At 49.9% G+C, this 23,906-nt stretch overlaps 1 protein-coding gene across 1 annotated transcript in view; it reads left to right on the top strand.

Moving 5' to 3' along the window:
- The window catches only part of IRS2 (insulin receptor substrate 2), a 28,985-nt gene extending 10,289 nt beyond the window's left edge, over positions 1 to 18,696 (top strand). The window contains exon 2 of the mRNA XM_021065907.2: positions 16,254 to 18,696. Coding sequence (XP_020921566.2) covers positions 16,254 to 16,258 — 5 coding nt within the window. The 3' untranslated portion in view covers positions 16,259 to 18,696. The remainder of the gene's footprint in view (positions 1 to 16,253) is intronic.
- Positions 18,697 to 23,906: the final 5,210 nt, after the last annotated feature.

Here is a 23,906-nt window from a genome sequence, read left to right as displayed (position 1 = left end):
GAGGCTGCATGTTTACAAATGATAGAGTAGTCAGGTTAGCGGTTCTGATTCTTTTTGATGGGACTGAAAGTTGAAGTTTGTCTAAAGTCGCTTTTACCTGTCCACAGACTTTGTAAAAAGTTAATCAGGCGAAACGTGCCTTCCATCACTTTCTTATGCTGTTTGTCAAATCGATGCCCAAAGACGAGGTTTAGAAACTATTCTTTGCTTCTGGCGCTTTTACTGAAAATTGGAATATTTGGTCAAATTGTGTGCTCCATAATTATACCTTAAAGGAGAATGAGGACATGCATATAGCATTTCGTTAATACGAGGCTTTGTGGTATCAATTTTAAAGGGTGTTACATTCCCCAGAAATGAATAAATACTATTTGGGGTGATGCATGTATGCGTTTACACGTGTAGCTCTGTAACATCTCATCCAGCCAAAAGCTTCAAGAGGCTTTATGTGGGTTTTTTTCGTAATTAAAGCCAGGCTCCAATATTGGATAAAAATGTGTTTTCCAACCATGTTAACACTTTATAACCTTAAGCGTAACTTGGTTTAACTGTTACTTTAATCTGTCCATATGCTATTGGTACAAATACCTGAGTGATTTATGTGGTCGTATTAAATTCCAGTTTTTTCAACGTGAAAAAATAAGTGCGATGATAGTGTTCCTTATATTAGCGATTTCAGTAGTTACCTTAAAACTCATATGCCTGTCTTCAGAATAACATACTTTTGTATAGAATCAATGCATAATCTTCAATATTTATGAATGTGACATAGGACTTTGTGCAAGTTTAAGCACAAGGAGTCACTTAAATCTGTCCACCTTTTGACTCCACATTGTAAGTAAACTACCTGCCTGCAAACTTGGCAGACAGGGAATGATTTTGAAAGGGCAGGACTAAAGTTGGAGATGATGAAAACAGAGCCATTATTCTGCTTAATAGCGAAAGATAATGAATTGCGACCCCCCTCCCCTTTCGATCACAAAAAGCGTTCAACATTCAAAAGGTGTTTTTCTTCATTTTATACCGTTAAGATGTTTTCATACGTAGAGGATCACAAAACACCCCAAAACCCTGCAGCAGAGGCATGGCTGCCTGGGCCCCCAGTTTTGGGATAAGGAACCCTCAGCTTGGAGTTTCAGTGACTTGCCTGGGAATCCCTGAGCCACAAAGGGTAGAGGTGGCTTGAACCACACAAAGAGGCTATTTAACCACCTGACCCTGGTCAGTGTTCTTTTACCTTTGACCCTTTTTGCTCTAAGCCCTACTCTCTGTCTGTTTTGGGAGCTCCTGTGAAAGTCCGGACCTTGGGGTCTGACTGTAGGTCCGCCTCAGGCAACTCTGAGGTTCGCAGCTGGGGTTTTATTTCTTTTGGTGGCAGTGACTTCATTTCTCTTTTTCCTTCCACCCATTATTTGTGCAGACTGGGGTGGGGACGGCTCTGTAGAAAGCCTGGACCGTCCACCAAAGCTGCCTCGTCGTTCGAACTGGTTTCCAGAGCTGCTGGGCGGAAGAGCTCAGGTTTCCATCCTGTCTTCAGGGCGCTGGTGGTGTTGACGAGTTTGGGAGGAGACCCAACGTGTTGGTTGGTTGTCTGTCCTGAGGGCTCCCAGGCTGGCTTCCTGGACCTCGAGGGACCCGCCGAGGGGAGCACTTCGCTCCCCCCACCTCCCCCCCCCTCCCCGCTACCTCTGTTTGGATAAAGGAAACCGTATATTACAGGTGACAAGAGTCGCCCCTCCAACATGAAAACTTGAACTCTCTCTCCACATGGTGTGATGACAATCAGGAAAAAAAAAATGCAAGGTCGTTGTGAGGGAGAGAAGCTGGACACCAGGGCTGCGTGTAACTGGTTGGAAGGTTGTGAAAACAGAGGCCCGGGGAGGTTGGGCGTCTTTTCCAAGGTCACTGGTTTAATTCGTTGGTGGAGATGTTTGTAAATATTATCAAGAAGGAACAGGGCGTGCTCTGTCTCTGCAGCCTTTGTGCTCTGACGGATCACTGGGTCCCTCGATGCGGCCTGTTCCGGCTGGAATGATTTACTCAGTGTGGAAGTGCTGTGCTCTTCCCATTCCGGAGCGTCTCAGGAAATGGCTTCGTGCCGAGGCTCAGAGGTGTGTGCTGGTGGACGGAAGCGGGGGCCTGCAGACGCCGAAACGAGAAAGCATGTTGGAAGTCAGAAAAACAGGCTGCTGGCGCCCATGGGGGCTGTGGTGATGGATGCGATGGAAGAGCGAAGGCTTGGCAAACGTTTGAGATCATGTGCTTACTTGTTAAAAAGAAAAAAAAAAAGAGGAAAGAAAATTCTTGGAATAATTCGCATAGGCCTCTAGGATCGGGGAAAATGGAAATCCTTTTTCTTTGGAGGTGAGTCAGCCTCCAGCATCTAATGCGTCAGTGTGTGTTTGCAGGTGCGGCCGGAGGGTGCTGCCTTGCAGTTCTTCTGTCAGTGAAATAGCACATACTCCTCTCAACCATTTGCAGGTTCCTAAGAAATGAGTCATCATCCTATTTAACGATGAGCTTATTTGAAAACGAACCATTTTAGAATTTGCCCCACTGGCCATAACTCACTGATCAGTGGCTGCTGGGAGCTGCTCTTGTTCTTTCACCAGTGCCCTTCTGGTTGTTTGGGCTTTTTTTTTTTTTTTTTTTTTTTTCCCTGTGAAACAAAGTTACTTCATTGTTCTGTGATGAGAAGTGGTTTTTCAGAAGGTGCCACCTTTCCGAGGTGGCACTAGAATCCTGCTTCAAAAGGCATCAGGAAGATGTAAACACACGTTACAGTTGACAAGCTACACACGCACGGTTGGGACTCTGCGGCCCCGTGCTCTTGGGAGCGATTCAGAGCTGTGTGTTTACATGAGCTGTCAGTCTCTCCGGCATCCGGGGAGAGAGTCCTGCCTTCCTAGCAGATGGCAGCCTCGGGGCCACGCGCCTGCCACTACCAGCCGTGCGCATCCCTGATCCAGCCAGCATCGCGGTCCACCAGCAGCCCAGGGTACACACGGCGCCCATGCTGCCTCCTGTCAGGGCTAAACTGGGCGATGCCACTGCTTCTCAAGTTGAGAGGAAAGCGGAGGGCCGAGAACCCTGGCTTAGGGTATTTTTTGGCTGTGGAAGGAGCACTTACCCGGCTGCGTGGAAAAGCCGGCAGGCATTAACACTCCGTTGTGCTGTGTAGGGCATCTTGGTCCATAAACCCAGCAGTCTTTCCCCAGATGAGGTCTGGATCCCTCTGTGGAAACTTGCCTTCCATGGCGGACCGAGGGCCAGAGCACTGGTGCCTGGCCTCGGGCTGGTGGTGGGAAGCCTGGGAAAGTCGAGACTGAGGTCAGCGAGCACCTGCCACCTGCAGATCCCCGGGTCTGTCGGAGAAGCCCCCACTTCAACGCATCACATGAGTGACACACGCCTTCTCTGCCGGGCCAGGCCCAGTGCCCCATGTGGGTCTCCTGCTTCTTTCCTCCTCCAGGGCTTCTGGAGCCAGTAGTGGGTGGATGGATGGGTGGGGGGATGGATGGATGGATGGATGGATGGATGGGCGGTGGATGGATAGATGGATGGGGGTACATGGGGGATGGATGGATGGGGAGCTGGATGGGTGGGGGGAATTGTGAGGTGGGGGAGACGTTTAGGAAAGAGGGCAGAATGTTCTTCCTGAATTTAAAAACTATGCAAATAGCGCTTTAGAAACTGCAGGCAATAAGCAGGATCACACAGGGCACGGGGTGCAGGGTGTCGTGCAGCTTGATTTTGCATGAAGGTCAGTGATGGAGGGTGACCCCAGAGCTCCAGAACTGCCGAGTTTCCAGGAAGGGAGAGTCTGCTGGTGGGTTTCTCACACCGCAGCCTGGATGTATTTGTTAAACAATAAATCACTAACGTGATTTGTGCTGTTGTCATGCTTCTGTTTTACTCTTTATATGAAGTCGGAATTTTAAAAATTGTTTTCCAGCATAAAAGTGACCTAAAAGTAACACTTTTCATATTATGCATATGAAAGAGAGCACAAATCTATAAAGTTCTCCTGAGCTCTTCCCGTTAAAGTAGCAGATAAGTTTGGGGAAACTCCTACTAAGGGCGTTGCTTCGCCAAGTAGACGTTTAGTAACTGAACATCTTTAGGTGTGCTTACACGAAATGCATTGTTTGCAAAACTGCAAGAGCCAGATTTCCTCTTTCTTTAGATTATAAAACCGGGAGTTGGAGTTGCTGCTGTGGCTCAGTGGTTAACGAATTTGACTAGGAACCATGAGGGTGTGGGTTCGATCCCTAGCCTTGCTCAGTGGATTAAGGATCCCGTGTTGCTGTGGCTGTGGTGTAGGCTCCGATTGGACCTCTAGCCTGGGAACCTCCACATGCCACAGGTGCGGCCCTAGAAAAGACAAATAAATAAATAAATAAATAAAATAAAACCAGGAGTTTATGTTTATTGCAGTTAAGTTTCAGAGAACTCCCTTTAACTGGTTGAGTAAACAAAAACTTAAAACTTCGGTAATGAACGCTGTGGAAATAATCGATACAAAATATTAATAAACTACAAGTATATAAACATTAGTGAATTTGAGACATTCTTTCAATTTAATTTCTCTTGACACATTTTTTGAACGAACGTTTTATCTTCAATGGAACATTTAAGTAGCTTCCAGATAGAATGCCATTTTGGTAAGAGGGTCACATCACAATTGGAAAGACTGACCTTAATTCTTCCCTTTTACTTGTTATTGTTATTGGCAGTTTAGCTTGTGGGTCATGCTGATTTATTTGTTGTTCTGGTTCCAAATGAAATAAGCACTGCAGGAAAATACCCAAGTTTCCCAGGCATGGAGCATTTAATTCAGTTCCTAGAATAACTCTGGGTGATAACCATGCATCTTTGCAGTGCTGGAGTCTGTGCTGCTCAGAATTCATTTTTGAATTCAGGATGGGCTGTCCCTACCGGAACCACAGGTGCCCTTGTGGAAAATCCTGGTTCCCCATCCAACACACACACACACACACACACACACACACACACACACACACACACACACACACACACACACACACACACACGGTTGGGGCACACCTGATGAGGTGGAATTTCCATGTCATTTTCTTCTCTGAGAAACCGCAGGCTTGCTTTTGCTGGGGCTCTCTGCAGCCTCGCCTCATGACTCTCAGCATTTCTTGGGGTCCTATGTTTATCTCCTCTGTTGCATTCCAGAAATGTCACCTTGCCAGGTTAGTGGTCCCCTGTTCCAGCACCTTGGTCTTCCTCGGGCACCGCACCTGTTGCTGAGGAAGGATGCGCCCCGTCATCTGCCAACCAGAAGCTTTCTGGGCACCCAGCCCTGCTCTCTGACCTCTGCCTCCACATTGGTCGGTGCACACGTGAGACAACTCTGGTGCCGTCCGGGAAAAGTGGACGTTTCGATTTTAGTTTATATTTTTCTCATAAATGAGCCACAGTTGTGTTTCTAGTGTAGGCTTCATTTTCAGGCATCCTAACCATCTCCAAGGAGGGCTCTGTTTTCTTAAGATACACCTGTTACTACATGCTAGGCGGCCCCGAGCCTTTTTCAAAAGTGCGTTTTTTTATCTGTTTTTTATTCCCCCCACCAGAGGAAACAAACAAATGCCAAGAACTTTCCCTAAAGGAGGACCGCAGGCGGTGGGCTGTGAGGCACGAGGGACAGAGGCAGAAAATGTTCAGGCTCAGCTTTCACATGTAACATATCGGTCACTTTTTTTCCTGTGTGTTCATTGTAGAAACAGGCCAGCTGTGACATGTGCACACTTTAAACCTCTTTCACCCTTTTGAGAAATATTAAAGTACAAGCTAGAAAGAGAGAGAGGTTTGGCTTCCAAGCTAAAAAAAAAAAAAAAAACCCCAAACAAAAAAACCACGCGCATGTCAAATAAACAAAAAACCAACCAACCAACCAACAAGAAAAGGACTGAATCTTGAAACCTAGGAAGTAGCTGTAATGTTGACATGTGTCAGAGCATGAGGCAGTGGGAACAAGTGCTCCAAAGATAAAGCCGGGAGAGAGAGGCGACAAGTCCTGTAGATGTTTAGGGGAGAACCCGCGTGGACAAAGGAATGGCTGGCTGGCCATGCAAAGGTCCTGGGGCAGGAGGTTGCTGGCGTATTCTGGAAACAGGAGACCCGCGTTGTTGACTGGAGGGCGGTGGTGAGTGATGGAGGAATGAACGGTAGCCCATGGTGCGTTGAGCCTGCTCAGCCGTGCTGCAGACTGTGTTCGTATTTAAGAGAAGAAAAAGACCGTTTCTTTGGAGCATCACATGCAGTGTTGAAATATTTCATGTGATTTTGCCATAGTGTCTTTTTTTACTTCGTGAGATATATGTCAGCTCTTGACTGTCTCAAAAATAATGTAGAAGCAGTGAAGAGACTTACAAGCTTCCTTGGGGGGGGGGGTGGCAGTGCCGAGATGTCACTGAGGTGGGGACAGCAGTAGGACATTGTCATAGCAAAGGCAGCGGCGTCAGAGCACACGTGCTCATCGTAGTTACGTTCTCAGCACACCGACTCAATGGTAAAGCACCTTTTGCAATTTGAAAAACGTGTCCAGATGGTGTTTCACGCCCAGAACCTCCTTGGAGGGAAGGTTCTTGCTGCTTCCCTTCTTTTTTAAAGGGACCACCCAAGGGGGAAGGGGGCTAGCGGTGGGCCTTGTGGGGGACCCTCTGCCGGGCCGTGGGGAGCTTTGCGCGGGTCGGCTTGCTGCTGACTGCTTCTGTCCTCTCCATACCATAGCACCTGCCTTTGAAAAACTGGGTCAGTCGTGCCACCTCGCCCTCCCAGGGCTTTCTCGTGAGGAGTGCCAGAGTCAGTAATTGACTCTAGTGCAGCGAAGTGATTTCCTTCTTCTGCTGATCTGGAAGCTAAGAGACCCGATAGAAAAGCATCATCACTCTATGTATTTTAGGGAGACTGAGTCTCAACAGGGAAGCGCCGTGGCGGTGAGGTTGGAGCTAAGGGTCTAAGAATCCAGAAAAGCCAGGGCATCGTGTGTGAAAACCCCTCCCCACCCGTCAGCCCGTCTGCGAGGAAGACACACATGTGTTAAATGGACTTAATTTGACTTAATTTTTCTGAAATACGTAGAAGCGACGTCTCTTAAAGAAGGTCACATCCATGTGAACAAGAGAAAAGCGGCGGTCTCGTCCGCAGGATTTACTTGATGGTATTAGCGGGGATTCCTTCCCACCGGGGATGCTCTTCCCTCTTCCAGACCGTCCGTGTCAAATTTCCGGTTTCACGGTCAAGTGTGTATTTTAGGAACCATGCTTATGCTTGTGGGTTTCTTGGTTTCTCTGGCTGTAATGTCATTTCTGGGAGTTTGGTGTGTAAGGAATTGCTGCAGGAAGTGACAGGTGGCGGGAGGCAGTGTGTATGTGTTGGGAGGCTTGTGACTAGCACACAGGGCCTTGGAGGGGACACGCAGCTGGGGGCTCTGCCTCCCCCCACCCCCCCACCGTGTCTGCCACCCCGCCCTGCAAGCAGATGGCTCGCATAGACTCGTCAATAACTTGATTCACACGTAGTCTTGTCATATCTGTGCAAAATGTGTAACGTATGAGCCAGATGACTCCGTGTCTTGGTTACTCAGTGTTGAGGTCACTTTGCAGCCTACGCCTCATGCATGTTCCGTTCAAAACAAGGAGAAATTGTAAACTGGCCAGCCGCCCCCGAAGGAGGCTGGAGAAAGACGTTATTTTATACGAACTCCTCTGTACCGAGTGCCACAAAATCGTAACGCTGCTGAGGGTGACAAGGGTCGGGGGGAGGCGCGGGGGGAACGTCTGTCTGCGAGATGCTCTCCTGGGGGCGGCCTGTGCGTGAAGTGCCAGGCGTCATTGTCACCTGCTCAGCCTGGACTTGGTCCTCATGGGGATTCGGGGTTACTAGAAGGGTGATGAGGGAGCCCGTCTTCTTCGGTTCATCTTCGAATCTTGAGAAGAGGCTGGGCGTGGGTTCGAGTGACCCGCACTCGGAGCCCACCCTCCTTTTAACATAAGAAGTGTTGTCTTCACACCGAATTACTCCTCCCCCAACCTGCCGAGGTTTGGGGAGCTGTCTTTAGGGGGCGGGCTCTTTTGTCCCCGCACTGTGCCTTCTCGCGAAGGGTGAGATGCGTTTGTGATCCTGGGGGTCTCAGTGGTGTCCCCTGTGGGTCGCTGGCTGGGCAGGACTGGGTGCCCCCCGCATCCACCTGCATGAAGCCCTCCCCACCGGGAGGCAGCAGCCGTCCCCCCTCCCTGCTCTGGGTCTGACCCCTGGAGGCCCCTGGACCCTCAAGGAGGGGCCCCTGGGCTGTGTTCCCTCCCAGCAGATGGGCTTGTGCTGAAGTCTAGTCCCCGGTTCGCTGCTGCCAAGGCCGCCCAAGTTCTCTTCTGCAGGCTGACCCAGCTGAGACTCAGGATTTGAGCGATAGAAAGACATTTTGGTGTTTGGGCTGAACCAGGGTACCCTCCCCTGGCTGCCTGCAAGGACTGGAGGTGGAAGGTGAAGCTGAGCCAGGGCATCTGCAGACTCGGGCCCAGAGCCTGGTGCCTGTCCGGCCCCCTGCCCTGGGAGGGCACGGCCATCAGCTGGGACTGTCTTACTTTCTGTTATTTCGTTAGTAAATGAACTTGATAAAGATGGTCTTAGCCCTTTCCGCTTTTCATTTCTGAAATTTCAATCAGTGGTGTTTCATTTGGCTGCAAATCACTCTCACTGGAGAATTTTAAATGTCCCTCCAGGAGTTCCCGTTGTGGCTCAGTGGGTTAAGAACCTGCCGAGCATCCATGAGGATGCAGGTTCCATCCGTAGCCTCGCTCAGTGGGTTAAGCATCTGGTGTGGCTGAGGCTGTCGTGTAGGCCAGCAGCTGCAGCTCTGATTAGACTCCCGAAGGACTCCAGGACCTTTCCTTATGCCGTGGGTGTCGCCCTAAAAAGAAAAAAAATGTCCCTCTATACTTTGGGGCACTGCTGTGTGTGACCCCAAAAGATCAGGGCTCCTGTGCCCGCCCCATGGGCCAGGGCTCGGCCAGCAGACGGCATTGGATCGCAGGGTGGGTGAGAAGGGAGGGACGTGGGTGTCCTGGTGCTGGGGATGCAGACACACGCGTGGCCTGGGCACGCTCTGTGCGGCTCTGTGCGGCTCCTGAGAACTGTGAGCTTTAAATGGCCCAGAATTAGCCCCAGAACAATTCGGCTTCTGTTCTGCTCTGTCCAATGAAAACAAGTTTATTCACTTTTTCCGGGAGCTGTTTGCCCTCGTGTTTGTGCAGCCAGGGCTTGTTTATTCGCTGCTTGAAGTTGCGGTCCTTGGTGGTGTTATTCACGAGTGGAATTTTGAATGAAGTCAAGGCCGTGACGGCAGCTGTGCTCAGAGGTTCCCGGCAGCGCAGGGCCCCCGGGCTTAGGGCTTTGCGGTTTGCAGCGCAGCACGTGGTGACACGCGCACGTCGTGAAAAGGTGTGTGAAGAAGTCGGGGCTCGGTCCGCAGGTGCAGGTCACGCCGGCAGCACGTGCTTCTCTGTGTGCAAAGAAGCAGTCTGCGTGCGTGCGTGCGTGCGTGTGCACTTTGTTGGTGCTGTTTCCTTGTCAATTTTGCACATAAATCCTCTTTGGGTGGTTTCCCCGCGGTCCAGTGAGGAATCCGGGCGGGAGAATGATGCTCCCCTTGCCGTGAGAGGGGACAGTCTGGCGGGTGCTGGCTGCCGGGCTGGGACCCCCACACTGGCACAGCTGCCAGTGGCTGTCCGCACTCCCATGTCCCTGAGCTGTGGGGACCATTGCCCTGCGTCCCTCCTCAGCTCCCAGGACTGTCCCTGAGGGCGGGGATGGGTGGCTGCCTGTGCGGCAGGAAGAGCACAGCCCTCAGCCTCCAGCACGTGCTCCATCCAGACCCAAAGGCTCGGGGCCCCTTGGCACAGGGAGTATCCTTCCCCCCCAGCCCCAGGAAGGAAGCTGGCACCCGGGTTAGGGGTGTCACCCTTGGGAGGGAGGTCACCCGCAGTCAGAGGGCCCCCGGGGCAGGGGAAGCTGACGGCTCAGGTCCCTGGTGGTAGTGGTGGCTCAGAATGTGCCCCTCTTTCTTTTCTTCCTGTCATGACAGACAGGCACTGCATGCCACCTCCTTCTAATACGTTTCCCAATGACTGTGTCATCATTAAACGTGAACGCCAGACTATATTTCAGATTCCTGCAGGTATATCTTTTTAACCGTACTCGTAAGTGTGGTTCCTATTCCGTGATGTTTTACGAGGGCTGTGAGTTGTAGTTGGCATGATTTCAGACTTCCAGAAAGTACGTCTTTCAGTTTCAATAATGAAAACAAAAAAAAGGAATCAAATTATAAAATGAAAAGAACCCAACAGCAACTCAAATATTTAAATATTCAAAGGAATGATTTATTTCAAATGATGCATAACAATAGGATATTTGGGAATGGGTATATTTTGAATAAATTGTTATTCTGTAGTCCCTTAACTGTAGAGGAAAACAGCAATATTAGACGTGAGAACTTCAGAGCGAAGCAGTGGAAACGTTTTTAGAGCTGACATAAATACATTTTTTTATCCGTGTAGACTCTTAAATATAAAAATGTGTTAAATCTGAGGAAAGAATTATACTGTTCATAGGATATTTGCAGTTTTAATACAGGTGGTATCACTTGGCCCAAATATTCATACCGTTTCAGAGGGCAACAAACAAGGCTCAGAGTCACATTCCCAAGTGGTCCAAGAGAAAGATTCCGACTCTGAATTGCTGCTCTAATGAATACAACTGTATTTCAGTTGAAGTTGAAGGAGCCGTCCCGTGGGATCTATCTCGTAATACTCAGTTTCATGGGTACGTTTGTGTTACGTGTGCACCGTCCGCTGGAAAAGGAAGGAACCCTGGCCGCACGAATGATCGGAAGACCTGCGTCTCCTCGGCGGGTCCGCAACAGGATAGCACCCGCCTCCAGGTGGATGGCATTGCGTCTCGGAAGCACGCGAGCTTGCTGATGATGTTCCAAGGGGGTGTCCAGCCCCAGGGTAACACACGCCTGGGAATAAATGTCATTTTCACGCGTGCAGCCCGCTTTCCATCTCCTCCTTGTCTTTCTGCGTCCTGGGCGCACCTGCGTCTGTCCCCCTCACCCAGCCCTGCTCTTCAGGGGACAAACAGCCAGGAATAGGGCTGTGTCCCAATAAAACTTTATTTGGCTGGATTTGGCTGGACTTGGCTATGTTTGTCTCCTAAAAGTCCACTCCCTTGGGGACGGGGAAAGGTCTCCTTTTCTCCCGGGCCTCAGACCGTCCTACTCCTGTGTTCCAATATTCTGCCTGTGAGAAATGTGGGTCCTTATTTCACCTTAACTCAACAAAGCTGCCTGAAGGCCCTAACAGGCGTGTGCTGGGTCTGAGGACCCACGCCATCCAGCTCCTCCACCGAGAGGAGAAGGCGGACGCTCCCAGCAGAATCCGCCGTCTGCAGGGTTTGGTGTCTCTGGGGAGTTGATAAACAGCGGATGGCACCGCGTAAAAGTTTAACCTCCAGGGCCCCAGTGCGAGTTCCAGGCCTCCTCTCCGTGCCTGCAGCTCCTCCCGCCTTTTATCTGCAGAAGTGGACAGTGATGGCCCCAGCGCCGTGGTGAAGAAAGTTCTGGAAGATGTGAAGGGCTGTCCTTTCCTGCTGATCAGCTCCGAGGCACGGGGCACGTCACCCAGGCCCCCTCATCTGGTTTTTACCGAGAAATGCTCTCACGTGCCGTAATTTAGGAGAAATCTGCCTCCCGGGGTCTGTGCTGAAGCCTAGTCCATCCCTGATGCTGCCCCCCGACGTCGGTCGCTGCAGCTCTAGCGGAAGACTCGGGCTGTGGGAGAGGAGCTGACGGGATGATGCATCAGGCTTTCAAACAACAAAGCGAAACCGAACAAATGCTTCCTTGTTACAGCAGAAAGTAGGTGCGGGCTCTTCGACGGTCACGCCGCCGCTGCGGGCGAACCGAGGACCGTGGGGGGAGATTGGAGGTGGGGGAGCCGGTCGTCTGGGACTCTGACCGCTCTGCTCTTTGGTGATGAAGACAAGGTCTTCCGTGAAGGATGAGACAAGAGCTCAAGAAGGAAAGGGACCTTTTATGAACCCCCGCCTCCCGTGCAGACTTGCTTGTCTCATCCTGTTTCATGTTGTGTCATTAACATCAAGTTGCAGCTTGACGCTGGGCAATGTCTTTAATCACAGGCATCCAGGACGAAATGCTTTTAATTGGCAGTGGACATGATGAGCTCATCTCAGGAGGTTCTCAGTCTTTCACGGGCAGGGTGGGTAAAGTCACTCACTGCCCCGTTTGCCCTCAGGAGCCTGTGCTTCTGTGTTTTCCTTTTAAGTTATTTTCTTCCACTTGAAGAGTTAGACTAACCGTTTTTCTTAGAATCCCTGGCTTGTTTGTTATCTCACCCAACCTTACCTTTTTTTTTTCTTTGGTATACGCGAGGAGTATTTTTGCTTTCAGTCAAGTAAGGAGATACTGAATTATCAGGTCTACTTTTCTAGGAATTTCTCATGTCACTGAAGGGTTTATTTTCTCCCGTCGTTCTGAGTCTAACGCGCAAAGTCTCCGTGGACCCAAAGGACGGGTCTGGGCCCACCAGGGGTTTGTTTCTTGTATCTCTGGTTGTTGGTGCTGGAGTATAAATTTTAACCGTAGGAAGCGTGCTGTGTCGTTTTGTCATGAGCTCCGCGTTCACAGTGGCCTGAACATATTAAGTCATTGGCACCTGCTGTGTGGGTTTGCCCTCCTTTGCCTTCACTACTGCTTCCCAAAGGCGGGGCGGCCCCTTCCCTTCTCCGGGGCCGGGGGGGGCCTGCCTGAGCCATATAGACACTCCCCCAGGGGGGCCCACGGGATCTCAACGTGGGGCCCACGTGGACCCCCCCCTGGATCCCCATGAGTCCCACATGGGACTCTGTCTACATCCAAACCCAAATTCTCCTGATGAGCAATCGTGAAGAAGTTGTGCGTCAGAATGGACCTCCGGAATACGCTGCTTGAGTTTATTTGCCAGAGCAAATTTACCCCATTGATTTCTAAACCTTTTCAACCTGAGGCTCACTGCATGTTCCACTAATGTGTTTGGAATCCTGGAGGCCAGCTCAGCGGCGGTGTGACATGTCCTCCTTCCGATAGCCGTGCCTTCGTGGCAAGGGAGGTTTCCCACTTGCCTCAAAGGCACTGTTCTTCAGTGATTCGTTTGTTTTCTTTTTCTTTTCCTCCCTCCCTTTCTTTTTTCCTTTCCTTCTTTCTTTATTTTTGTAAAACAGAACAAATTAGAGGTGCGGGGCCTTTGCCGACAGCACTGGTGCTCATTTTGCATGCTGTTTGCTCTTTTAAATGGAAGAGAAAGGGGCAGAGTGAGTGCTGGTCCCCAGAGAGTCAGGTGACGGACTCGAGGGACTGCGTCTGTCACATGCACTTCATTTGTCACATGTGGCAAGAGCGAGGAGAAGAAGGTGGGGAGAGCTGGCCTGCAGGAGATGCCGTGTGGAACAACTCCAGTCTTTGTGCCCAATTTTTGCTTTAGTCAAGTAAGTCGAGATGGGTGCTTCTGGGAACGGGTTTCTCTATAAAGCATTGTCTAAGCTATGGGATAGCACAGGGTGTAACTATATGACAAATCACTGTGTATCAGTACGTTTACATTATTTTTAGAGGCACGATCTCTAGGAGCAGAATCAGAACAGGTGTGTGTGTGTTGTGTTCGCCGTTCACAAGCAACGCTGATTCTGGCCTTATTTCCTCTCTGTGTTGCCTCGACACCTCCTCAGTTCAGAGAAAGTCTCCCATGCTAACGACATTCACTGTGGAGGGTCCTAAAATGAATCATTTGTTCTTTAGCTCCAGTTGAATTAACAGAGATCATAAACTAAATTGTTGGAGCTCCCTGGTGGCTCAGCGGGCTAAGGATCTGGCGTTGTCACTGCTGTGGCTCTGGCATCACAGCTGCTCATCCGTCAGAACACAGGTGTTTGCAGAATGCAGCATGCGTTTGAAAGGGTTGCTTCGCTTCCCTTCCCTGCCAGGGAAACAGCTGGCATGGGACTCGGCTCTGGAAGTGTCCTGGTTCTCAGGGTGTCTCGCAGAGGCCCTGCACCCGAGCAGAATGGGACGTTGTGGGGCAGAAGGCCCCCGTGTGCATAAAGGCATGGAGGGAGGGATGGTTCCTCGCCTCTTAGCGGCTCTTTGCTTTCACGATGCTCACGCTTGGCAGTGCGGGTTGGGAAGACTGCGTCGCACTTGAAAAGAATCAAATTACACCTTCAACTTGATTGGAGCCCATGAAGTTCTAACGATAGGAGTTCTTTCATGGCAATAAAACACCCTTAAACACGGGAAAAAATGTCCATGGCCCCACGAATTTGCAGATGGTAAAGGAAAGTGAGTTTTTCAGCAATAATTAAACCCCCTTGGACACGTCCGTGTGTTTGAGTTTGAGGGTTAAAGAACCCGCTTAGCTGTGTTCAGAGTCTCGGAGGTGAAAGCGAACGTGAGGCCATTCAGCCACACTTAGCTCATCGTTAGGGTAAAAATAAACTCGGAATAGAAATCTTCCTGTAAGTGGACGCCCCCTCCCCCAGCAAGGGCCTTGACTACCTCTGGCCACGGGGTTCTTCTGGCCGTCAGGGCCCGAGTGGCCAGAGGCAGATTTATTCAGAGTGGATCCACCTCAAGTCCAGGTGGATTTTAGCAAAATGCCTGCATCTAAGGGATGCTGACATTTAGCGCCTCCCCGGTGCCTCTTAGCACCGAAAATCACAATCACGAATGCCGTAGCTGGAGACACATCTTTCCTCTGGAGGAACTTTGGGCCCCGCGCCCCACTGAATTTGCCTTGCTTCGCAGTTTACCCTGTTAACCTTTTTAAAGGATAAGCCTTTTAAAAAATAATAGCAGTGGACTGAGTCCCCTTGCTGTACAGTAGAAAATGGACAGAACACTGTAAACCTGCTTAATGGAAAAAAAATAAAAATCATTAAATAGAAATAAATAAAAATATTAAAAGTGGCACTGTCTCAAAACGTCACATGGTTGGGAACTTTTGAAAAAAGTCACGAAAAGATGCAGGATTTATGTTGCATGTTGGCAGCATGTGTCTACACAGGCTCTTGTTTTGGGCGCTGCCAAGGAGGAGCTCACGCTCCGCGCTGGGACTCGCTGGCAATCTCTCTCTTGCCGGGATTAGTCCCCTGAACTCAAGAACAGAAAAAAAAAAAAAAATAGATTCACAAAAAAGTAAACCCAGGAATATGGTGAGAGCCTGGGTCAGATGCTAAGTGATTTTGAAGGATTGCAGGTTAAGTAACTGCAACTGCAAAGGAAGAGACTGTCCTTGTCCCTGACGGGCGTGACCCACCCGGCACCTGTGAGACCCAGGAGTTACCACGGCGAGGAGTGATGAGCAACTTGCCGTTTTCGTTAAAAAAAAGAAAGAAAGAAAAGGCCCAGAGGCCTTTAGAAAACAACGAAAAAAGGCAGTGGACTGTGAAATGTCACTCTCTCCAGTTGGTGTGTCCCCTGAAGAAGGAAGGAACACATCCAGTAAAAGTGTGCTGAAAACACTGGGAATTGGGAAAAAGTGAAGGAAGTTTGAGCTTTCAGCAGGGAAGGCGGGAAGCCTTTGGAGCTGGTGAGGGTCCTGCCAGCTCAGCACCAGGGCACCTGTTGGCTCAGGAAGAGGGTGTGTAACAGGAGCTTTTGAAATCTGGGATGGTTTTGGGAAAAGGGTAGCTTATCTGATGGGAAGGGCTTTCTGAGGGCCGAAGTGTGGACGTGTTACTTCTCCCACTTTCTTACCATAAAGCTCATTTGCATCATCTGTGTAGTTGGCAGCACGCTGTGGCCCGGGTTGTGTTTCACTCTCTCGGCAGCCCCGTGGGGAAGGCAGTGGTTCCTCCCCGCTCTGTCCACATGAAGAATGGACCAGTGGCTGGCACCTGGTCCCACAGCCACTCTCCCAGGGTAGAGTCCTGAATGGTTTTCTCACATTGAAAGTGGGAACCTCACTGTATGGACCTCCCAGCTCTGTCCACCGAGGTGCTCTGCTTCCAAGGAAATGGAATGGGAGTTTACCCATCATACTTGTTCCTGGAAAACAGAATGAATACAGTTTGCTACCCAAAGTGACACAGATCATAAGCCCAGGCTAAGAGGGGCCGTGTCTCCCCCTAAGATGCTCTGTGTGCACTGACTTCTTTCCTTCCTCTTTCAGAGTGAAGATCCGTCTGACTTCATCGCCAGGACGTCCGGCATCAGAGAAAAATGTTAAAATAAGACACTCAGCATTTTTTTTTTTTTTTTCAAATCCGAAGCTGCTTACAGTTTTCTTTTGGATCTGAGCAGTTACTGCGCTTGGAAGCATCTGTGACGATTAGCCGTGGAAGCACCTGCCTCTCTCCCACGCTCCCGTGGGGGGCATTCATCCTCGTGCTGTTTGTGTTGTGCTTTCTTTTGTTTTTCGACAAAATTAGCGGAAGGAGTGATTCACAGGAAAATTGGGTGTTTTCACTGGCCTTCTCGGTTGCGGCCAGTGTCGTCATTTCTTCTGACTTGGATTCTGGCAAAGCAGAGTTATCCCTCAGCATGCTAGGAAATTCTCCCGATTCGCATTAAAGTGGTAAAATCTGGTATTTATTGGCATCTGCTCCAAACTACCACAGTCCTACCTCAGTGCCAGGTGAAGCCTGAAGCCGGATCGGCGTGGGGGCCGGCAGGACCTCGGGGTACCTCTGCCGACTGGGTTTCTGGTGTGGTCATCAGCCTTATCTGACAGGCCTCGCGCGCTGCTGCTTGTCGGAGCCCGGCCTCGGTACCTGCGTGTTTACTCAGACAGAGCCCAGTGTGGGACTGACGTTGCTCAACAGAGATGAAATTTGAGATGGGACTTTGAAGATGGGTGAATAAATAATAATTATTATATGTAACTGAAGCAACCTTCTTTGGAAAATCATCAACTGTATTGGGGGGGCGGGGGAGGGGGCGGGGCCTGGGAAGGGGTGAATAGCTCTTTTTACCTTTAACAGACCTGTTTCATCTTCTCTCGGTAGATGTTTCTGTAGGTACTTCCGATTGCAAAAGCCTTTGATCCTATTGACAAGCTCAAATGTCTTTGCTACCCTTAATTTTGAGCTTGCATTTCTCTAACCAAAAATTCTCACAGGCATGCGAGCGGCTCAAGGATGGTCAAGGGTTTGGCAGATTTTTTTTTAACACATTGGGTCCTCTTTACTCTGACGCCATTGTATTGGCCCGTGAGGCTGCCCTGAACGACAACAGCAACCAAAAAAAAAAAAAGAAAGGAAAAGAAAGGAACTGATCAAAGAGGCATCCTGGCCCCCTGTGTTATTCATAGACAAGAAGAAAAACAATCTCACGGTACATGTCACTTGTCAAAAAAAAATTCCCGACAAGGCTACCCTGGTTTTATGTGTTTTCAGTGTTCTGAAAATAGCAGTGTTGTGTAATTATTGCAGGTGTCACCGCAAACTGCTGACCTTGACCAGCAGAATGTCACACCATCTCTGCTCCCTTGACACGTGGGGGGGCTCCAGTGCCTCTTCTCAGAGTCTTACGGAGGTATTATTACACAGATTCATTGGAGATATGAGTTGGGCTTTTTGGTTTTTTGTTTTTTGGAGAGAAAAATATAGATAAATATATAGATATATATCACTATAGAAGAATGCATTAATAAAATGAGGCTTTTCTAGAGGAAGACCAAAAAAAAAAAAATTCAATGTCTTAAAAATCTATTTAATCGCAATGCAAACGTCTTCCTCCTTCCGTGGTGAACTTTTAGAACAGGGGATTGTATCGCAAGACAAAGTTGAATGTAAAGTGATTTCCCCCCCCGGGACATTTTTAAAGTTTGACTTTTCTAGAATCACACAGCACAACAGTGCATAGACCATGCCATGTTAGTTTGAAGGTCATTTTCAGCGTGTAATATAGAGAGACTTTATTAAAATGTATAAAGCTGTCCTAAAGTTTTGGTTTAGTTTGGAGACGGGGGAGGGATGGTGGCGCCCCGCCCCCAACCGGGTAGCTGGGGTGTGAATGCAGACCCTGCGGAAGGCGGGGCCGCTTCCTCTTTAAGTGGCTCCCCTTCCTCAGCGAGGTCCTGCCTCCATCCCCAGGGGTCGTGGTCCTCCTGCAACTTTAAAACAAGCGAAATACAAAGTTGGTAATAGACTCAATTTTCTTCTATCCTGTACATTTCAAAAAAAAAAAAAAAAAGGCATATGCAATATTTACATTCTTAATTTAGTTTACAGAATGAAACCAAAATGTATAAATGTTTCGTTTGTGAGAACTTCACAATGTATATTGGGTCTTTGTACATTTTGCCTGACTTACCTTAAATTTAAAATATTTTTTGCTATATAAACTTTAACAGTTATTAAACAGTGTTTTCTTTTTCGGTACGTATGGTTTCTGGAGATGGAGATGCGAAGTATATTTCTGGCTCTTGGGACATGACAGGACATGGACTTCCTTTGCTGTCTTCCACTGTCTTGGCTGTACATACGGGCCAGTACGGCCCTGCTGGAGAGGAGACTCACAGCGAGAGTCGTGCGTTGTATTTAGTCTGTATTCACCATGCTCTTCTTAATAGCCATATGCAACACAATAAAATACATTATTTATGAAATGAAGTCCGCCTAGAGGATGCTTTTTCCTGTGTGGATGATGAGTTTGACACCTGCAGCCCCTCCTCTGCTTGCGGGGAGTCGTGACGTCGATACCTGGCTTCTCGAAGCGCGGGTGCCTCTTCCTTCAGCATGCGGGTTCTGGAAACCAGACAACACCGGCCGAAGCTCGAAGGTGAGAGAAGTCGAGGTGTTAAGAAAACAGAGAGGAGTGCCGTGTTCACGTCACCAGGCGGAGCTCCGTGCCAGTGTGTTCGATGCTCTTCCCTGTGTGGTACACGCGCTCATCCCTTCCCAGCAGCCTGGGGGGCGGGAGTGGGGGCCCGGCCACCACGATCTATAGACGAGGACCCTGAGGCCCAGGGAGCTCAATGGCCTTGCCTGAGGGCCCGGGGACCCCGAGCAGCGGACCCAGGGTCAGACGCAGAAGCACAGCCCAGAACCTGTGGCCCCGTGTGCCCTCTGCGGGGCCGCCTCCCGGGGTGCAGGCCTGGGAAGGATAGAGCCAGGCCCACATCAGGTGGCAGTTGGGTTCTCAGAGCCCAGAGGTGCCGTTCAGGAGGCAGAAGATAGGAAGATGATGTCTATTGATTTTTTTTCAAGGACGACTGTGCCTCCTTGTTAGGGACAATTTTTCTGTGCATCCGCTCTCCCCCAACATGAGAGCGATGCAAAAAATGGGTGTCATCTCTTTCGAACCAAAAAAATCAGCAACATGGAAGATTGTTTTCAGATGATGGCTTTTAAATCGTGAGACCGGCCTGTGCTGCGTGGCGTTTGGGAACTTGGAGGTGACGGTCTGCCCGTCGGTGCCCAGAGGATGCTTCTGAGGCTCCTGTTAGGCCCCCAGCAGGAGGCATGACCTGCAACACTTGATGTCCCTGAAACCTGCAGTGATGAAAGGGCTGTCCTTCCAGGGGGGTCGCAGAGGGCAGGAATCGGCGAGTGTGTTTACCCAGAAAAGTCGATGGTCAAAGGAGACACGTTGTTTCAAAGTTCCCAAGATGCTGGAAATGTGCCCTGCAATCGAGCCTGTGCCCTTGGAGGAGCACGCTGGGTTCCAGGGTATCCCGAGGTGAAGGCTGAAGGCCCCGCCCGCCGCGTGGATTTGGGGAGAGCAGGTGTCAGTTTGGAAGCGGCATCTTGGCTCCTGTGGGCTCCTGGTGTTTTAGCATCTTCATGGGACCTGCGGGCCCACTGCCCTCCTGAAGCCCTAGGTCTCAGGTTAAATCCCACTTGGCAGGTCCGCGGGCTGGCGTGAGCAGGCCATTCCTTGCTTTGTGCATCTAACTGAACTGTCCTGGTATCTGACTTACTTGGCATTGCCACTTCCCACAAGTGGGAAGACGGGGTGGGGGGGGTACTTGCTCCTTTAGAAATGTGCCGAATCCACTCTCCGCATCACCCCCCCACACACACACACACACTTCTTTGCTTTATACAGCTAAGCGAGCAGGGCGTTGACGATTCCTGGCTCGGCAGGGATCTCGGCAGGATAAAACTCTGCAGGAAAGTCTCTGTGTGTGGTTTTGACAGTTGGCAAAGGCTGCAGTTATACTTTGCCTCATCCAGCTTGGTCCCCATCCTGAGCCCACAGCGACAGAGGACCCCACCCAGCAGCTGGGGACCTCCTTCCTGCTTGCCCCGGTACCTCCTTGATTTCATGCTGCGTCTGTTTCCCTTGAATCCACCTGAACCCTGAGCTCCTCATGGCTTTCCCGCTGCATGTGGGAAAGTTCGGCTCTCTTCTGGGCGCTGGTCCCTCTGCATTGAACGGTGCCTTCTAAGTTTTCTTTTTATTTCAGAATCCTCGTCTTTCACCTAGGAATTCTGAAATCTCCCAGATTTTACCACTTGTCTTATACGTCAAGAAACTTACCTCCGGAGCTCCCTGGTGGCCTTGCGGTTAAGGATCTGGTGTTGTCACTGCTGCAGCTCGGGTTTGATCTCTGGCCAGGGAACTTAGGTGTGCAGTGGGCGTGGCCAAAAAAAAAAAAAAAAGGAAGGAAGGAAGGAAGGGGGAGAGAGAGAGAAAGAGAGGGAGGAAGGAAGAAAAGAAAGGTACCTTAACTCTTGAGTGGCCCCAAACCGTTTTCAGAGGATATACTACATGTTCTCATCTGTCCGACCTTCTATCCACAACACTGGAAATTCTCAGATGACTTCGATATAATAAAACAAAAACATCAAATTGATTGAGTTTCCCAGAAAAAGCCCATCAAATACAACACAGGGGCTGTTGGAGTTAAGACATGTTTAGCTGCAAGTAATGGAGAACACAGTTCCTGGGCTTGTCCCAGTGGTTCCCAGACACTGGGGATAACAGAGGCACGTGAGCACTCAGACCCAGACCCCCGCACCGACTCTCAGACTTCCTTTTCAGTGGGTCTGGGATGAAGCCCAAGAGTTTTCCTTTCTAATAATTCCATAGGGGACGCCATGGCTGGTCTGGCAACACACTTTGAGAACCACAACAGTAAAGGGATTTACGACCTGATGCAACAGGAAGGTCAGGGTCAGGTTCATTAGGCAGCTAAATGACATGATCAGGGGCCCAAAAGTGCTTTTCCTCTTGCCCCTGAGCCATCCTAAAGCTCTCAGCTGTGCTCTCTCAGACCTGCCCCTGGTATTTATAAAATGGTAGTCACAGCTCCAAACAGCATACCCTGCCGTAATAATAGCCAACAAAGACAGGCGCTCTCTTCCTTGGGTACCTTGCTGAAATGATGCAGGTGGCCCCAGAATCACCAGCCCCCACCAGCTCTGCCCCATTTCATAGTCACCAAAACTGGGCGATGATTGTGATGCCGGCCTGTAGATACATAATTATTATTTGCAAGACCGGAATTAAGTCTACCACTGTACTCCTCATGTGTATTTGTTTTTGTTAGTGAGTTTTCTGCAGCTTTGGAGCTACTTGATGAAAGATTGAGATACAAAGGGTAGAAAGTTGGACCTTTGTTTTTGTGTTGGTTGTGGTTTTTCCTTTTCACCATGTCCTTTTCTGTGCTGGGTGAAAAATAGCATTCTTTTCAAAAATGAGAATGTGCTCTGGAGCATATTTAACAAAATGACAACTGGAAATAGTGTTTCTACGTAGATGAGTTCCTGTTGTGGCTCAGCAGTTTAGGGATCTGACGCGTCCCCATGAGGATACAGGTTTGATTCCTGGCTTCGCTCACTGGGTTAAGGATCGCTCGTTGCCTTGAGCCGTGGGACTGTAGGTTGCAAATGCAGGTCTGATTCAACCCCTGTCCTGGGAACTTCTGTTTGCTGCAGGTGCAGCCATAGGAACAAAATAGAACAATAATAATAATATTTTCACATATACTCAGGATGACCGCCCAGTGCCTAAATCTATTGGGAAAATAACCACAAGAGTCTGGATTTTCTCTCCGGGAACTAGATATCTTTTAAACCGAATTCAAGAGATTTTTCCATACATTGTGCCGGGGGAATTGGATTGTTTTACTTTGCATCACAAGCTCAGGCTTGGTGTCTAACACAGTATGTGCGCCTGAGAACAAATTAAAGCGCTGTGCATAACTCTTGCTGGGTCATTTGAGGACGTTCGAGCTCCTTCCCCGGCTCGTGGTGTCTTCTCCCTCAGTCCTCATGTCACCTTAGGGACCACAAGGGTCTCTCTCGTCTGCAGACGGTTCAGCATCTCATCCTTTTATTCACTTGGCTTCGGAAAACTTCTCTTTCTTCCTCCGTCTTCATCCTTCTCCGTGGCCACACACTGGGCTTTTATAGCCCAGCATTTCTTCCTCAGAAATAATAAACCATCTTACAGAAAGCTGGACCTTGGAAGGTGTCTTAAAAGAGCAAGAACTCTTTAGGTTGGAAAGAGAGAGAAATAGGGATGAAAATGAGAATGATTAAATGCCAATATGGTCATGGAAAGAATTTTAGGTTGCTTCTTCTGGAAGCCTTAAACAACAGAACTGTGTGGCTGTCTTTCTCGGAGAGGATGGGAGTGCGTTGGTCGGTCGGTCCCACAAGGTCAACCAGCCCTTCCCGCGGGCGTCCTGGTGGCAGAGGTGTCGCTGCCCCGGTGCCCAGGCCAACAGCACCCAGGACTGCCTCGCCTGAAGGCTGGTAAGTCCTGGTCCCGTTTCCTGTCCTGGCTTCTCTGAGCGCTGGGACACGCCTTCCCACTGGACGTGAGCAGGAGAAAGAGAATGACCACAAGGTTATCTGTGACCCGGTTTACTTTGTGGTGAAAGTATGCACCAAAGTCATGTTCAAGAATTTGAAGGAAAGAGCTAAAAACTTGAAGGAAAGAAAGGTCAGGCTCCCAGGTCCATTCCAACCACCGTCTGGCTTTAGAAGATCATGCTGGTAGGGCGTCTCCAGTTAAGTGACAGAAAGGCATGGCAGGGCTGTCCCTCTGGGAGACAGGCAGAGTCCATGGGAAGGGGCAGCATATGGGTGACCAGACACCAGCAGAGCTGGCACATCTCCTAACAGAGGGCCTGGGCGTGCCCACCAGCCCTGGACGGGCTGCCAGTGAAGGATCAGATCCTGGATTCTTTGGGGAACTGCTCAGTTCTGTTTCAAACCTTGGTTTCCTTGGAGACCCAAACGAGCTGCTGGGGGAACTCCAGTGGTCCCCTTCATGGGACAAGATACGGGGGCCTGAGGTTCTCCGGGCCCAGGAGCAAGGTTACCCCACGTAAGCAGATGCTGACATGCTGTGGTCTGCAGCCCGAGGGCCCTGCCGTGACCTGGCGGGTGTCTGAGCTGCAGGGTGCCGCGGGTGCTGCCTGGTCGCTGGCCCCTCCCACACAGGGCTTCCACTGGACGCACAGGCCGGGTGAGCTGGCCCCACGCTAAGTTCTCCATGGCGACGCATCATCGCCCCACGTTTAGATGGCGCATTTGATGAAATGCCATCGACACTGCCAGGCTGTGTGCCTTCTCCCTGGATAAAATTCTTGTCACCAGGTTGCTGTGATCTTAGTTATGGTCACCCTCAGTGACAGCGGCTATGAATGTCCACGCTGTCCACAGCAAGCAAAACACACACGAGTCGCGGTCCTTGTCCTCACGGGGCACGCGCACAACCAGGCAGGCTGAGGAGGAGATTGGCACCTCCTGTTAAAATAATCAAAGATACAGTTTTAATAAAGTTGCTATGTCTCGCTGTGTTTTCACACGATACCCCACCCCACCCTTCAGTGACGCCAGAGGGTGCCCAGAAACTGTCATGC

This window comes from Sus scrofa, chromosome 11, assembly GCF_054392235.1.
Source record: "Sus scrofa isolate SSC_HxYL_T2T_F1_AM1 chromosome 11, Sscrofa_HxYL_maternal_Yorkshire_Landrace_v2.0, whole genome shotgun sequence".
NCBI classification, from domain to species: domain Eukaryota; kingdom Metazoa; phylum Chordata; class Mammalia; order Artiodactyla; family Suidae; genus Sus; species Sus scrofa.
This window is presented reverse-complemented; position numbering and strand designations above follow the sequence as displayed.